Raw genomic sequence first — 17487 nt, forward strand, 5'->3', positions numbered from 1 at the left:
GCTGTTTTTCGTTTAGGAATCAGACAGTGAAGTAGATGACAGCTTAGATGACCTGGAGAAGCACCTGAGAGAGAAAGCCCTACGCTCCATGAGGAAGGCCCAATTGTCTCCATCACAGATGTCCTGAAAAACAACGAGGCTTTCTCACTTGTGAATTTTCCACTCACTCTTGATGTTTGTCATCAACCTGGTTCAGCTTTAGAATGTATAAATTGTTAAATCTTGAGTCTTTTCTACTATCTACTATTGTTTTTATTTTCTAATCTTTAATGTTTTTATAACTGTTTTGATTATGTCTTAACCCTCCTGTTACCTTCAAATTTACTAACATCTTTTATCCTTGGGGTCAATTTGACCCCAGCAATTTAAACCTTCAGAAAATGATTATAATTAAAATTGTTACCCAAGTTTATGTGTCAGATACTTTATGTTTGTTTGTTGACTACCTAAATAGCCCTTTAAATAAAATCAATATCTTCACGGAACCATATTTTGCCGCCCCCAAAGTGTGGGGAAATATCAAAGTTCTCGCGAGAATAATGTTTCCCCTCCCCCATGTCGTGTGAACTATCAGTGGTTCTCGCACTACTACAGTTATGGTTATGTTAGGTTAGGGCCCTAAAGCTTTTTGAAGATTATAAAGTTGCATGTTATAGTGACCTCAATATCATCCAAAACAAATGTGTGTAAAATGTTGATATTTCTGATATGTTTTATACAGCTAAAACAGCCTGGGGTCAAATTGACCCCAAAGAACACCGATGCGTACAGCATGTGTACAGGACATTGAAAACATATCATCATGTTAATTTTATGTTTACCCAGTTGTCCCCATTAAATTAGGAAAAGTCATTAAATATGAAGCAAAAAAAATGATGTCAATCATTTATTTAGAGACGTTAAAAATTGAATGGGGTCAAATTGACCCCAAAGATAATAGGAGGGTTAATAATATAGTACTGCGATAGATCATATCATGTTAGCATATTATATGTTGTTTTTTTATGTAAAAAGCAATTAGTAACTGTTAGGGCTTTCAATTGATTAAAATATTTAATCACAATTAATTGCATGATTTTCCATAGTAAATCGTGATTAATCGCACATTTGTTTTTCTGTTCAAAATGTACCTTAAAGGGAGATTTGTCAAGTATTTAATACTCTTATTAACATGGGAGTGGGCAAATATGCTGCTTCTTTTGCACTTTCTCGCAATGTTCTTGAATGTTTATGTAAAGCACTTTAAATTGCCCTGTTGCTGAAATGTGCTCTACAAATAAAGCTGCCTTGACTTGCCCTTTTATTTTGAAACACAAACAACGTCACATCCTGCTTCGTCCTGGCTACCTGCTGTTAGCTTGTGGTTCGCTGTGGAGCCGCTGTGGGTGTTGACATGTCAGTGTCACTTGGTCAGCTGATTGCGGGTCTTAAAGCTTCTCGGCTAGTCCTGCTAGCACAGCTTAGTTAGCCTAGCCTAGCTGGCTGTTTGTGTTTTTGTTAACCCTTACTACATTTAACGCTCTTAACGTTTAAAACCTGAGTAATTTAACGTATTTTAAACTAATCTACCGTCGTGTTTTCCGCCCTGAAGTCCCCGTCAGTGAGTGAGTAGTTGCCGTGGCAGCAGGGAGTGAAGGGTGAAGCTGCTCTCTCCGTGTTTCTATCTATCTGCATTGCAGCTCCGGTTGCTGCTGATGGAATTCAAACACACAACAATGGCGACTCACAGCCCTAACAACTCAACAACATCGAGCAGCCACAACAGCAGCAGCAGCAGCAGCAGCAGCAACAACGCAGGATCTGCACCACACCTCCACCACCAGACCCAGACTCAGCACATCACTACGATGAGCAGCATGCAGGGTGAGTGAAGAGAAAGAGATGTGCTTCTCGTTCTGCTGCAGTGAAGGTTAATGTTAGCAGGGCTAGCCGTGGGAGGCTCAGGCTACTCCCAGCACTGAAAAACATATTATACCAGCGTTTTCCCTTAGAGAAAAAAGCACTGATTGTTATTAATAGGAAAATGCATTATTTTCTTTTTCCATATGAAATGCATCCTTGTTACCATTTTGACATTTAACAGTAAAGTTGTACAATTCTGCATATATGTAATCAGTGTGTCATCATTGACTGAAAAACATATTCTCTTACCTAAGAGAAAAAAGCACTGATTGTCACTAATAGGATTTATTTTCTTATTCCATATGAAATGCATTTAACATCCTTGTTACCATTTTTGACATTTTGCAAAAATCTCGCCAGACTCCATTCAAAAAATGTACAATTATAAATTCACGACTACATGTGCATATGTTATAGAAGCAAATTGTAATTTGTTCCTATTTTAAATCATACAAACAGTAAAGTTGTACAATTCGGCATATATATAATCAGTGTGTCATCATGCATTTGAATTGCATCTCCCTTGACATTCATGACGTATGTTATTCCTAAATTTAGGCTTCAAATGCATTATTTTCTTATTCCATATGAAATGCATTTAACATCCTTGTGTTAACCATTTTTGACATTTTGCAGTCACATTATATATTCTGTTCGAAAATTTCCACCAAACTCCGTTTAAAAAATGGACAATTATAAATTCGCGACTATATCTACATATGTTATAAAAGCCAATTGTAATTTTTTTCTTTTTTAAATCTTACAAACAGTAAAGTTGTACAATTCGGCATATATGTAATCAGTGTGTCATCATGCATTTGAATTGCAGCTCCCTTGACATTCATGACATTCATTATCATAGTATTGTTCCTATGCAGAGGATAGTTTAGTTTATTTATTTACTACACTGAGGGCGTTTTATATTTTAATAATTCATTTATTTATTGTGTTGAGTTGAATGTGCTACTCATTTTGTACTGTAATTACCTTGTGCCTTTTCTACATTTTTTCTTTTCTGAAAGCTGACTCGGTGTTAACTGCTCAGAATTCCAATGCACTTATTTTAGGTGCAAATGGCAACTCTTAAATCTTGAATGACGTATGTTATCCCTAAATTAGGCTTCATGTGTCTTCCACACAAATACAGTGGATTGCACTTCTTTATAAATGACAACCTATGTTAGTGTTAAATATGCCGAATTTATCGAAATAGCTTCATCATTTAATAAATTATGCAATGTCATGTTAAGTTGGATGTATGTAGATGGCAATATGGAAAACCAAATTGAATTGATTGTAAAGTTTAATGGGCTTCCATCCATTCTTTTACAACATTATCATGCACTGAGTACATGTATATGCTCAGTGAAACCTGAAGCTGCTCTGCTTTTAAAGGGCTTGTCTACAGAAATATCTAAAGCAGTCTCTTCATTCCCTATACACAACTGAACCAAATGCTCTTTACAATGCTGTATTTCTCCATAAAACAATGTCTCATTTTAACTTTCAGAGTCCAACACCTGCTGGAGATGTCAGAGTGAAACAGGTAGCTACACACTCCATTGACTTCATAGAGCAGAATAAGCAGTTTGAGTAGTAATCCAATTAAAGTGCTCAGTCTTAATAAAAGATGATGCAAGCAAAATACATGAAAACAACTACAGTTCTGATCAAGTTTGTAGCTACTAGTTCAGTCCTGAATGTTGATGTTAAATATAGTTCATATAGTAGCACTTTGGTTGATTTATTTCTTGATTTAACTTTCACCTGATGGTTTAATTAATCAACACAATTAGACTTATAACTGAGCTGCATGTTTATTTATTTGATATTCCCTCTTTATAAAGAAGGAGATGCTACTTTAATTAATCCTAACAGTATAGGCTTTGATTTATTTGATTCTATAATCACAGTTTATCAGCTATCTGGTACTTAGCCCTGTTGTGTAATCCTGTGCTTTTATTCACATTTCCCTGACCACATTTCACCTTTTACCTTACTGCTGCTAACTAATGATTCCTAACTCCTGACATGATGCTGAATGATGGTGAGCTGTCCCAAGAAAATGTTTAATAAACTGTAATGTGTTTTTTCATGATGGTAATTCATAACTCACTTTTAGATCCTTTTATTTTTTGTTTCATCTGCAGTTCATTTTTGCCCTCCTTCATTTGCTGTTACTCTGACTGACACACAACCATACCTCACCAAGTGCTCGTAGTTGTTTCATAAATGCATGCTAATGCATTCCAGATGATGCATTTGACCTGTGATAGATATGCTTGACATGTTAGCAAAGCAAGGCCAATTTCTGTGATTATTTGTCGACCCTGAAACTGCAGGATTCCTGTTTGTTGGGTGAAACGGACGCCTTTTTTTTTTATTGCAGCAGGAGGTGATTTTTGGAAGAGGGTGGTAACATTAGGTCTAACTAACAAAGCAGCCAACAAGCTGGCAAAGTGAAGGTGAAATATGAAGAAAATAAAAGCTGTCTTCTCACCTCTAGGGTTTCAGATAAACCTGTCTGGAGCTCCCCCAAGTAAGCCAAACCTCTTTTGCTTCAGCACCAACAGTTCTCATCCCTTTGTTTCCGCCTGACAGTCTGGTATGGGGGAGTCTGTCCTGCTGTTCTCAACTAATCCAAGTCAAGACTTCTGATGGGTTCAAGTAGGCTTGTGCCGGTAGCTAAAAGATGAGTGCTTTCAATGATAACGGGATAAAGCTGCAGCTTGTCGCACACCTGCATTTATGGATTTTTTAATTAGTTTTACAAAGAGGTTTAATACATCACTATGTTTTTCACATCAACTACCTACTGCAGAATTAAAGGGTAACTTCAGCATTTTTCAACCTGGACCCTATTTCTACATGTCTAACTGACTAATGGGGACAGCAATTTCTGAAATTGATCCAGTATAGAGGGCGAGTGCTGCAACCAGCAGCTGCTACACTGCCAAGGGCGTTTTAATTATTTTAAAACTCCGGAGTTGCGATTTAGTCTGAACTGGACAGACCTTTTGAAAACGATGACGCAGACACTCACATTCGCTTCTTGATTGGATCTTATCAATCATGACGTGTCCTTCCCTGATTCGTCACATCCCTATTACATAAACCTTTAACCACCAGCGGTTAGTTTCAACATGGATAACGAAGCGTTGCTGACCTTGTTGTCTATGCTAGCAGCTGTTGTGCAGTTAAATTCTGCATTTTATATTGCTACTATTGCCTCCGTGCACAAGAGGCAAACTAATATTTGCACGCTTTGCATCAATTCCCGTGTCCAGCGCTGCTTCCTGTTTACACCGGCATGCGTGAATAGTCATGGTGGTAGTATATGGACGGAGATTAATTCTGAAACGGCCCTAACAAGCTCTGGACCGAGATCGTCGAAAACGTAGCAGTGTGGATTTATGCCAGCTTGCACCATGTTGCAGCCTGTGAAGCTACCGTCTACAGCGCTCTCCCTCAATACTCGACCAATTTCAGTATATCTCTTTAGGGTCCTTTCCCTAATGTTGTCAGAATAACAATCCGAGCCTGCCAGTGGTAGGAACAAACACCTTTAGTGACATTGACGCTGCTCACTTGCCCTCGCAGCTCGTTTAGCCGCTGCCGGTTACAGCGTTATCCCTCAATACTGGACCGATTTCAGAAATTGTTGTCCCTATTAGTCAGTTAGACACATGGTTGAAACAGGTTGAAAAATACTGCAGTTATCCTTTAATATGCTGCCTAAAAAGTGCAGTTTAGTGTCCTGCTGATTAAGCAACTTCTTGTCAAAAACAATAGCAGGTAAGTTGTATTTGTTCTCATCGGCACAAGCCTAAAATTCAGAGCTTCCATTGATATTTAAAGATCCTCTGAACTGAATTCACCCGTCTGTCCTTCCTCAGTGTGATAGAAGAGTCCTCCCAACTAAAGAAACACCCTGTTCTCATTAATTAATTAATAAAATCCCCCAATTAATTCCTATAATGGAAGCTCTACCTCACTGGTTTTCAGAGTGCAACTAACAAGCAAAAGTAGTGCCTGTAGTGTTGTCACATTACCTTCAACCGGTTTGTCTTTTTTTTTTTTTTTTTTTATTGGCATGGGTGCACCTCAGCATAGCACTTGCTTGTTGAGACAAGGTACACACACTCCACAGTTTCAAGTGATGTTTTCGCATTCGTGCTGATTGGAATTCAGGCGCACGCATTCTTGTGGTATTTTGGGTGGAGCGAGCGTGGAGCGCTGTCCTACGATTCAAGGTGAAATCAAAGCAGTTGGCCTTGAGGAGCATGTCACATATTAGTGTTTTCTCTTTATGTTATGTCCATGTGTGGGTTGGTGTGTGTGCTCTGTGAATGTGGGTGTTTGGGATTTTAGCAGCATGCTACGTAACGTTTCTGTTTCTGCATCAAATATTCAGAGATATGACTGTAAGAAACTGGTTTTATTTTAGTTGTACTGAAATCTTTAGATGATGATGAGCTGAATTAGGATGCTGCTGAACAGGTGACACCAGAATAAGACAGGTTTGGGTGATTTGACAACTTATACACTGAGATGAACTGTCATAATCATCATATTGCAAATCAGAGAGCAGGTTATATAGTAAGTATTAAAAAAGTAAAGAACAGCAGCTATTAATTCTAGAAATGGTGAGTAATATAAAGTATAGTAGCAATACATGTTAGAGGTGTTATTCTACATTTTTCTTATAAATCCCATAAAAAGACCAAAATTACTGATGTGTTTGTCTCTCTGTGACCCACCGGTTCCTACTGAAGACATAAATCTAAATGTATTATTATTCATTTGTGGAATAGTTTTGACAATGAAAATGTGAAATACACTAAATTGATTTAGAAAATATTTAAAAATAAGATGATTATCAAATGTGAAACAGGTATGAACACTAATGTGTATATGAACTTTTGTTTGGGACATTTGGGGTATATTTAATATATGTATATTTTATTTTGTTTCTTTCATTTTCAGTGTATAAATGTCATGAGAAGTGTACAAAATAATGAATATAAAAAGGTTAAGTGTAATAAGCCTACACCTTTTCAGTCAACATAAAGTTGCTTTGGTTTGTCACTATTAAAAAGTAATTACTTATTGTTTTTAATATCTTTTATATGTGTATTTGGGTTGTAAAAGTTGAAAACTGACTGAAATAAACTAAAATAAAATAAAAAACACCCCACAAATTTATAATTTGATAACAAAACTACAGTGAACAGCTGTTTTAGGAAATTACTGAGACTATTTTTAGGAATCAAACAGGAGGAAATAGTGCATTTGTTGGTGACTATTTTCAGCAGCGGATTAATCCACATGTGGTGCTCTAGTGAGTATTAGTGGCAGCAGGACGGTGTATGTTGGATTGAGCCATAATAAACTACAGTGTGTGTTCATGGTGATGAAGGAACGTGTCACCCAGTGACACTGTGAGGTGTCACCGGACTCAAAAGATATTCACAACTCAAAGATATTCAGTTTACTGTCGTAGAGGAGTAAAGAAACCAGAAAATATTCACATTTAAGAAGCTGGAATCAGAGAATTTTGACTTTTTTTCTCTTAAAAGAAAGAAAATACTCTTATTAATCATCAAAATGGTTTGCGATTAATTTAATATTTGACAACTAATCGATTAGTCGTTGCAGCTTTACCTTCAGGGTTGGTTTTGGTCTTTTTATGGGATTTGTTAACAATAGTAAAACATAAAGAAATCACCAGATTTATCCCAGGCTCATAGGTGAGTATATTCTTGGAACTATGACAACCAATTTGGAATTAATGTAGTAAAACATCCATATATGGTGATGCAGAAGTTGCCACTTGTTTTATGGAAAGCATGACTCAAAGGATTTGAGTAAATTTGTATGACTTTATTTCTCGTCTCCTCACTCCCTCTGTTATCTCATTTTATGGTTTGTGTTTAACATTCTGACCTTTCACGTGGGCTGAGTTTGCTTTTGGTCTCAATCCTCAACATGTGCTGCTTCCTTTAAGATCTTATCACGTTACCGTTTCTTCTTTTCTCCCGTTCAGGTAAACGCAAAGCTCTGAAGCTGAACTTTGCCAACCCTCCGATCAAACCCACGACTAGATTCACACTGAACACGGCCGGGCCGCCCTTTCAAAACCCGCACATGTGAGTAAAAAACCTTCGTCTGTTGTCAGATAAATCTAGGGTTATGACATTTAGTCTGTGTCTCTTTACACTCACTTGTGGTTTTGTGGCAGAGAGAGGCTGCGAACACACAGTATTGAGTCATCAGGGAAGTTGAAGATCTCCCCGGAGCAGCACTGGGACTTCACCGCCGAGGATCTCAAGGATCTGGGCGAGATCGGCCGAGGGGCCTACGGCTCCGTCAACAAGATGGTGCACAAGCCGAGTAACCAGATCATGGCGGTCAAGGTGATTTACCTTTTTGCGATATGTAGACATCCAGGTGCAGAGTTCATGTGTTTGATTGTTCTGCGTGTTTTTTTTCACAGAGAATTCGGTCAACGGTTGATGAGAAGGAGCAGAAGCAGCTGCTGATGGACCTGGACGTGGTCATGAGGAGTAGTGACTGTCCTTACATCGTGCAGTTTTATGGTGCTCTGTTCAGAGAGGTGACATTCACTCACATTCATTATTCTCAGGAATAAAGTGATATACTTTAATTTCTCTCAACTCATGATTGACTTCCTTGTGTTTTTAGGGCGACTGTTGGATTTGTATGGAACTTATGGCTACCTCGTTAGACAAATTTTACAAATTTGTATACTGCTCATTAGACGACGTGATTCCAGAGGAAATATTAGGGAAAATAACATTAGCTGTAAGTTCTTGAGTCCCACTTTTCAAAAATAACAAAGCCTGATTTTCGACTCCTGCTGCTAAAACCATCTCTGTGTTTTGCAGACTGTGAAGGCACTTAACCACTTAAAAGAAAACTTGAAAATAATACACAGAGGTAAGACGAAACTTAATCTTATCATCCTAATTATGTACAACCTTCTGGGGGCGTCTGTTTAACCACCCGTTTCCCTTCACCCTCCCATCAGACATTAAGCCGTCAAACATCCTCCTGGACAGGAACGGCAACATAAAGCTGTGTGACTTTGGCATCAGCGGTCAGCTGGTGGACTCCATCGCCAAAACCAGAGATGCCGGCTGCAGACCGTACATGGCAGTAAGTAACACCGAGCTGTTGGTGTAGTGGACGTCATGAGAGATAAGAGCTGAGATGCTGAAATCAATCAAAAAGTGTCTGTGGTAGATTGTAAGACTTTGTGTTTACACCAACAGGACTAAAACGAAAACAAAAAAACTCAATTGTGGAACTCATCTTAAAGATCTCGTAGTGCAAAGGGACAGTGAGACTCTCTTAAATGTTCCTTCTGCAACAAATAGGATAGGGATATGAATCAGGGCGTCTGACTCGTCTGCTGACACCAGACAGCGGTTATATTTTGATAGATAAATCTTGATGAGTCATCCTTGACTAAGACCTGTTAGAAAAGGGGACATCAAGTCAACTCGGCTCATTAAATATGTACATAAAACAGGAAAATAACACAAGTAAAATCAAAATGAGACATAAAATAGTGCAAGTTAAAATATAGGGCTAAAATATAAACATCAATAATATATTTAATATATAGTACGTAATGATTAATGTAAGTTTGTAACTCAGGTTTTCTGTTTAAAAAAAATTGGAAATGTCCAAGCCTGAAGTGACATAACCCTGATGACATCACTCTGACATCATCAGGGTTATTTTCTTTCACGTTTTAGGAAGTTCCTTCACAGCCACAGAAGTACATTTATGCATCTATTTCCACAGGCTGAGTTTCCACGACAGATAAACTTGATGTGTAATAATGACAAATCTTGATGGATAGAATAGGTGGAGTTCCCCTTTAATAAAAAGACAAGTATTAATAGATTCATCGATTAAGTGTCATCACAATTCATCCAAAGATATTCAATTACAATTATTTAAAATGATGAAAAGCAGCAAATCCTCACATTTTAGAAGCTGAATGCTAATTAAATAATCGTTTTGTTCTCACTATCTCTACTGCTTGTTAATGAGACCGTGTGTTTGGTGAGCATCCTCTGTGTGTGTGTGTTTGTTGTGTGTAAATACACGAGTGCATAATTGAAGAGCAGCAAATGTCTGGCAGTTCAGTGAGGTGATCTCAGCGTGGCGTCATCACTCCAGGTTATTTTCTGTCGTGGGGTTACATCCCCCCTTCCTCCTCTCAGCCCCCTCCCGGTCTCTCCACAGCAGTTTCCATTCTAAATTTGGTTAGGCACTATCACGACCCAGCGACACCACCTCTCACACACACAAACACACACACACACACTGGCCAGTGAAAGGCCGAGGCCAGGAGCTTCATTCATGACGTGGAGCTTCCCACAGCTGTGAGCTCAGACTGCAGGAATCTCGGCTCCAGTTTCTTGTTTCTCTCCAGGTGTTCGATCACGGCGCTGCTGGTTGCAGCAGGTTTAATGACGTAGAAAAACTGACCTCAAAAGAGCTGGGGGAGCCTGACTTATTGTTTGGATATGTGGCTACGAAAGTAGACGACGTGCTCTTTACCTCGGGCAACATTCACGTGTTGGAAGTAGGGCTGCTCCCTCGTCATCGATTAGTCAACTCATTGGTCATTGAGGTCTTAGTCGACTAAGATTTCTTTACTCGATCAGTCGTTTTTTATGCTTTTTTCATGCTGAATGACTTATTTGTAAGAAACTTATGAGCACATCTCTGCTAAACACAAGATTTAAGGTGGTACTTTTGTGTGACTCTTTGTGGAGAAACTCCGTTTCACAAATCTATCGATTTAAATCAACTAATCGATTAGTCGACAAAATTGTAGTGTTAGTCAACTGAGAATTTCTTTGGTTGAAGACAGCCCTAGTTGGATGCATGAGGAATTTAGATTTTACAGAATCAGTAGCTTTTATTCACAACTCTTGGTGGTCATGGTTATGATGATATTTGGCTGTAAGGGCTGCAACCAACGATTAATTTCACTATCGATTAATCTACCGACTATTTTCTAGATAAATCGATTAAACGTTTAGAGTCTCAAAGTCCAAAATGATGTCTTTAAAATGTCTTGTTCTGTCCAGAACCCAAAGATATGCACTTTAATATGATATAAAACAGAGAAGAGCAGGAAATCTCCATATTTGAGAGGCTGAAAACAGCATTTTCTGACATTTTTGCATGAAATATTACTCTAGCGATTATTCCATTATCAAAATAGTTGGCGATTATTTTTCTGTCGATCAACTAGACAACTAATCGTTGCAGTTCTAGTCATGGTTATGATAAAATTTGGCAGTTTAGAGCTGCAACTAAGAATTACTTTCATTATTTTGAGTAAAAAAATAATTATTTAGTCTATAAAATGAGGACAAATGCTCATCAGAGCATCCAGAGCCCAAAGCGTCACCTTCTAGTTGATTATTTAGTTTTAACCGCATTAAAAAACAAACAAAGAAATTCAGTTTGTAGTGATAAGAGACAGAAATCCTCACATTGGAGAAGCTGGAACTTAGAAATATATTAATTGATGATTAAACGTTTCCTCTCTAATGTATTTGCTCGTGGAGACTAAACACTTGCAGTGTACTTGGCAGATGTGCGCGGGCTCTCTGCAGCAAGTCAGCTGCTGCTCCATAATAAAAACCCATCGTTGCTGCAGCAGCACAGACTGTCCCACTCTGCTGGGTGACATCAGCATCTAAATCAGGCCTGTAAATGGGCCAGCGAGGTGCTTCCTCCTCTCTGCACAGCAGAGGCTCGGACACACTTCATCACCACGTCTGTTCTGTGGTTTGAACAGGAGGGGAGGTTGTGAATGATAGAAGTGATCTTGTGATGCAGCATTGAGGGATCATGCTGCTCATGTGTGAGCTGGAGAGCTGATGGCATCTTGTTGTGCAGGTGAAAACATGTCCAGAGGTGATGAGCTGTCTTGGTATTCTTAGGGGCGAGTTTGTTGAGCAGTGGCTTTGTTTTGACCTAGTTTGGGCACGAACACCTGTTTTCCTTCTTATTAAGCAGTCTGGAACTAAAAAAAAAACATTTCAGGTTCCCACATGGGCTTTAAAATGAAACACTTTCCACATCATAAAACTCCTCTTATGCATGATAAGTAGTAAAATCGGTAAGTGTAAGAATCTAGATTCCTATCTTCTAAGATTCTGAATAGGGCTAAGACTAACAATTATTTTCATTGTTGATTAATCCGTCCATTATTTTCTTGATTAATCGATTAGTTGTTTGGTTATAAAATGGTGAAAAATGTCGACCAGTGTTTCCCAAAGCCCAAGATGACATCCTCAAATGTCTTGTTTTGTCCACAACTCAAAGATATTCAGTTTACTGTCATAGAGGAGTAAAGAAACCAGAAAATATTCACATTTAAGTAGCTGGAATCAGAGAATTTTGAATTTCTTTTCTTAAAAGATTATTCAAACCATTTAATCGTTTATCAAAATAGTTTGCGATTAATTAAATAGTTGACAACTTATCGATTAATAGTTGCAGCTTTAATTCTGAATCGATTCACAGCTTCTAAAAATTGAGAGCCTAGATAGTCAAAGCTGTTTCAAGCATTATTGTCTAATTTGTTGAAAACTCACACAAAATACCAGGTTTACAGTGTTATTGAGTACAATTTTATCTATGTAAAATTTTTATTTTTTGTATAATTTGAAGTTGTTATTCTTACAGTCACTGAGGAATACAGAAAACTTTTTAGCAAAAAGTGATTATTTGCGCAAGTTCAGCATGAATAAATGCCTTTGTGTGTTTACATTATTGCAATTAGTTGATAAAACCTTTTCAAATATATAACCTCCATAATCTTATACACACACACATCGTCTTTATTAGCGCGCAGCGGACTGGATGAGATCCTGAAATCAGCACAACTATGTACTGAATATAGAAATATGAGATCCTGAAAGATTCACACAAGCTGTTTACCTGCAGCTTTGTACTGTGTAAAGTGTTTAAGAGTTTTCTAGTGATGGCAGATGAAGCCTTGAGGAGCTTTCTTTCTGTTGATGCTGAGAAGATTTCAACATGCACAGTGACATCTTGTGGTTAGTAAAACTTATAGCAGCCCTTCAAGACTGGAGCCGAAACACGACAATCTCATTAATCACTATCCTTATTTATTACATCTATATTACTCTAGTTTATAAGTCCTGCAGTAATGTTATTGTGTACGTTAATATATAAATAGTTAGTAAATCAGAATCGGAAACGGTTTATTGCCAAGTAGGTTTGCTCATATGAAGAATTTGACTTGGTGCATAACAATAAACAGTGCAAAAGTATAAAGAGGTAATATAAAATAAAGATAAAATTTACAATAAAATATGAAACAATATAAGAATATATAAAAATATGTTATTAAAGTGGCTGTTTTTAAAGTGTACAGTTGTGCAGGGATGTAAAAGTCAGTCAGTGGGGGTCCTGTGTGTGCTCACTGTGGGAGTTTGACGGTCGATGTTTATGTGACATTTTAGATGAGTCATAATGTAATGTAGAGTGACTGGAGATTTATAGGCTTATTCACTCAAATATTACTTCTACTTTCTTGGTATCAAATGTTCTTGTGAGCATATTTTTCAATTGTTCTCTTCTTATCCCACTAATGTTTGTATCAGTAAAGCACAGAGTTGAACTGAAAAACTGTCAAACTGAAGCGCTTTCTGAAGCTCCATTTCAGTAATAATGTACTTTGCTGACTTGATTTAAAGCGTCTTTTTGCCACAAGCACATATTGGTGGTAATATTTCCTGAAATTTCTTCTCTTTCCTGCACAAACTGTATCATCCTGGTCACACCAGAAAGCACACATGGGTTTTCAGGATATGTAAAAAAAATCTTTACTAAAGTCAAATTTGAATCTGTTTCCTGTCTGATTCTCAGCCAGAGCGAATAGACCCCAGCGCGTCCAGGCAAGGCTACGACGTCCGCTCAGACGTCTGGAGTTTGGGGATCACACTGGTGAGTCTCACACATAATAGAAATTATACCAAGTTAATAAAAAGCATCGAAGTCCTATTGTTCAGTATTTACATTTCGTAGTATGTGATTTTTGTACCCATCGTGTATGCTTTGATGAATACAGTTGGACATCACATAGTTTCTCCCATGAAAGTGGGACACTACACATTCAGTGATGAATGAATAATTTATGCATTAACTGTGAGAAATAGCAGCTCTGCTCTTTTTCCCCAGATGGTTAATGTTTTTTATATTATTCTTTTATGATGTTAGTGGAGGTGGTCACTGCTGAAAGGAGATGAAGGGCTCTTACTACGTCAACTCCAGTTGATTTGTTCTGATTTGCACAATATTTTGTAGCGAGTTTATTGAAAAAGGCTCAAGAAGCCGATTGACTGCCTACCCGCTGCACATTTTCAGTTATTTGTCTAGTGATTGATTGTTTTATACTGGCTCTGTCAGGTTATTATAGGATGCCAAGTCTACTTACAAACCGCTGACTCATTTTAAAACATAAAACGTTGTCGTGTTTTCCTTTTAATTTGTCACGAAACATAATTTTGGTTGTTTATAGCACAATAAGATGAGATGAAGAAGTGAAATAATCAGTGTACTTTCTATACAGTATGCACCGTATGTCATTTACCACAGCTGTAAGGTGCTGGAAAAGCTTGAAAATGCACCTTGAAAGGTGCTTGAATTTGACTTTGGAAAAGGTGTATTTATTTCCTTCTAATGTTATTTCACACCTGATTTGTAGTTTTAAAACACCAGTTTGCCCTGACCCTGTTCTCGTCTGTGTTTCAGTATGAGCTGGCCACTGGGAGGTTCCCTTACCCAAAGTGGAACAGTGTGTTTGACCAGTTGACCCAGGTGGTGAGAGGAGACCCGCCGCAGCTCAGCAACTCGGAGGAGAGGCGCTTCTCTCCCAAATTCATCTCCTTTGTCAACGTGTGGTAAGGAAACACTGCTGGGAACGCATCAGCAATATGTTACAGTTCTAAAAATGGAAAAAGACGGTGTTGAATGTTTAGGATGCTCTAATGTCTTGAAATCAAACCTGTTAGTAGTTGGCTGTAGTAGAGGTGTTCAGCTGCTGCTTGCTCTTCTGTCCCCCTGGTGGACAAATGGCTGCACTGCATCCTTCTCCTTTTAACACTTTTTACTTTTCATCCTTTCTCAAGCCTTACAAAGGACGAGTCCAAAAGGCCAAAGTACAAAGAGCTACTGGTGAGTTCATCATGAAGGCTACTGGCCTCTCTGTTTACACTCATAAAGTACCAAATGAAGGCTTTACATGTTTTAAACTTTGGTATTTTTCAGCCTGTGTCTAAGGGACTAATGCGGACAACAATTTCTGAAATTGGTCCAGTATTGAGAGGGAACTCTGTAGACGTCCACTAAAAGTGCTTGTTTTTGCCATGACAGGCTCTGATTGTTATTATAAGTGTCTGACATTATTGAAAGAGTCTCGCTCAAAGAGAAGTCTCGATCTGAAATCCGACGAGTTGACGTGTTGCCGGAAGACAACGGTGGAGTAGTGGAATACATCCATGGTGGAAACGTGAGAGTTTGTTGTGTTGGAGTGCAGAAAGAGTAGCTTAGTGTTATCTAAAAGACTTTCAATGTCATGGCTGAATATTTAGATGATTTCCACAATGTAGATGAGGTCTTTGAATTCGATGGCCACCCGTATTTACTTGAGCCAGAGTATACAGATATTCAGATTTCACAACGAAGCTTCTCCTTGAGTGGGACTTGGACACAATAACAAACAGACCAGATCAAGAGAAAGATGAGAAATAGGTTTTATTTCTCTGTAGGGTCCTTTCCATAAAGTTGTCAGACACTTATAATAACAATCTGAGCCTGTCAGCGGCAAAAACAAACACTTTTAGTGAACGTAATATCACACGTTTGTATTGACGTATAACTCGACTTTTTTCTTTTGTCCACTCCAGAAAGATCCGTTCATTCAGATGTACGAGGAGCGCTCAGTCGATGTCGCTAGTTACGTGTGCAGGCTCATGGATCAGATGCCGGCGTCTCCCAGCTCACCGATGTATATGGACTGATAGCGGGACAAGACAGGAATACATCCATTAAATATACACCAGTCTGCAACAATAAATGCATAAAGAAAAAAAAAGACAACAAAGTAAACAAAAGAAATCCTTGTGTAAATTTGCTTGGTCCCCTTATTGCAGTGTTAAAAAAAAGAGAATTGTAAAGCCTAAAAAGAAAAAAAAAACACCATCTGCAATAAAAGTGGTGTTCATTTCAGTCATGTCTGTATAATATATCAACACTTCTGTTTCTCTCTTGTTCACAAAACACACACACACACAGACGCACGACGTCATGTAAGTATAATAGCAGCTGAAGCAATCAAATCATATGGTCTTGACTCATCTTAATGAGGACACATCTCAGTGGTTAGTTCAGTGATTTAAGAAAAAAAAATAAAAATAACTTGTATTTATAGAACCAAAATCATGTGGAGTATTTGATTTGGAGATTCTTCAACATACTGGAATCATGCTCTTTGTGAATTGTCCCACCTCTTCCATGTACGTAACTGAAAGCATTGTGTTTGGTATCTTAATGGAACTTTGCTTCTCTGGGTATAAAGCCGTTAAAACGTGTCGGTGGTCAGAATCATGTTAGACCTGCAGTCCAGTCTGAGTGGCTGCTGTCCTCACTGTGCAGTGGACTATATGCTGATATACGAATAAAGAGGGAGAAAGGAAATGTGTCTTCTCTTTTCTTTGAATGGGTTGAACATGAGTATATGGGGGTTTTATATCTGTGTATTCTTAATCTGATGCTGCGTGTGGTCCTGATGCACATCTGGTTATTCCATCTAGAACAATAAGTAAAGACAAAAATACATATTCAGTCTTATTAATTTGATAAACTCTGGGCTGCTGTATGACAAAGCATTTGACTAAATTTCTGATGACTCAGTGTGTTACTACACAGCCAGAGGGATAAAAAAGTGTGTACTAGGCCAAAAGTATGTGGACACTTACATTATTGTCACATGGCTCATTGCACCTTAAATACACCTTTGTAGATTCAGATTATTAATATGAAATAAAACTAATAAATGATGATTTATTATTATAGATTAAGCTACCCAGCGTGATATGAAGTGATTCAAATTAGCTCCACCTTTATCAGCTGCAACATTAAAGTGATGAATATAATAATGCATCAATTTTTATAATCCAATAATACATATTATTCTGAATAATGAGTACTTTTACTTTTGGTACTTTATGTATATTTTGATGGTAATACTTTTAAACTTTTACTTAAGTAAGAGTTTGAATTGAGGACTACTGTTTACACTGTATTATTGCTACTTTTACTTAATTACAATACCTGAGTACTTCTTCCACCTAAAAGAGGTAATCCACACATTTAACATCGCAAACTCCCAAAGGCTGGATGTCATATTATTATATAATTGGTTGATATTCGTTGCACTAGCTTACGCAAGCCGACGTCATATTTTGTTTCACAAGAAGAAAAGATAACTGGATTTTG

At 37.8% G+C, this 17487-nt stretch overlaps 1 protein-coding gene across 4 annotated transcripts; it reads left to right on the forward strand.

Annotated features, from left to right (window-relative positions):
- The first annotated feature begins 1353 nt into the window (after positions 1-1353).
- map2k4a (mitogen-activated protein kinase kinase 4a) lies at positions 1354-16686 on the forward strand. Of its 4 annotated transcripts, XM_037792205.1 has the most exons (13): positions 1354-1863; positions 3413-3448; positions 4409-4441; positions 7949-8051; positions 8144-8318; positions 8399-8518; positions 8608-8727; positions 8811-8862; positions 8954-9081; positions 13858-13935; positions 14743-14891; positions 15120-15165; positions 15897-16686. In XM_037792205.1, exons 1-13 carry the CDS (start codon positions 1695-1697, stop codon positions 16008-16010), a joined length of 1323 nt encoding a protein of 440 aa, XP_037648133.1. In that variant the 5' UTR covers positions 1354-1694; the 3' UTR covers positions 16011-16686. The 4 variants fall into 4 exon arrangements, with proteins under 4 accessions (XP_037648133.1, XP_037648135.1, XP_037648134.1 ...); XM_037792207.1 differs by lacking the exon at positions 4409-4441 and having other exon boundaries at positions 7961-8051; XM_037792206.1 differs by lacking the exon at positions 4409-4441 and having other exon boundaries at positions 1355-1863.
- The last annotated feature ends 801 nt before the right edge of the window (positions 16687-17487 follow it).

This window comes from Sebastes umbrosus, chromosome 14 (genome assembly GCF_015220745.1).
Source record: "Sebastes umbrosus isolate fSebUmb1 chromosome 14, fSebUmb1.pri, whole genome shotgun sequence".
Lineage (NCBI taxonomy): Eukaryota > Metazoa > Chordata > Actinopteri > Perciformes > Sebastidae > Sebastes > Sebastes umbrosus.

Bases quoted from the DNA above. Each gene is read 5' to 3' on its own strand.
- map2k4a (XM_037792205.1), top strand. From the start codon at position 1,695: ATGGAATTCAAACACACAACAATGGCGACTCACAGCCCTAACAACTCA. The intron at 8,519-8,607 runs GTGACATTCACT...TTGTGTTTTTAG, and splicing joins ATGGTGCTCTGTTCAGAGAG to GGCGACTGTTGGATTTGTAT. The intron at 8,863-8,953 runs GTAAGACGAAAC...CCCTCCCATCAG, and splicing joins CTTGAAAATAATACACAGAG to ACATTAAGCCGTCAAACATC.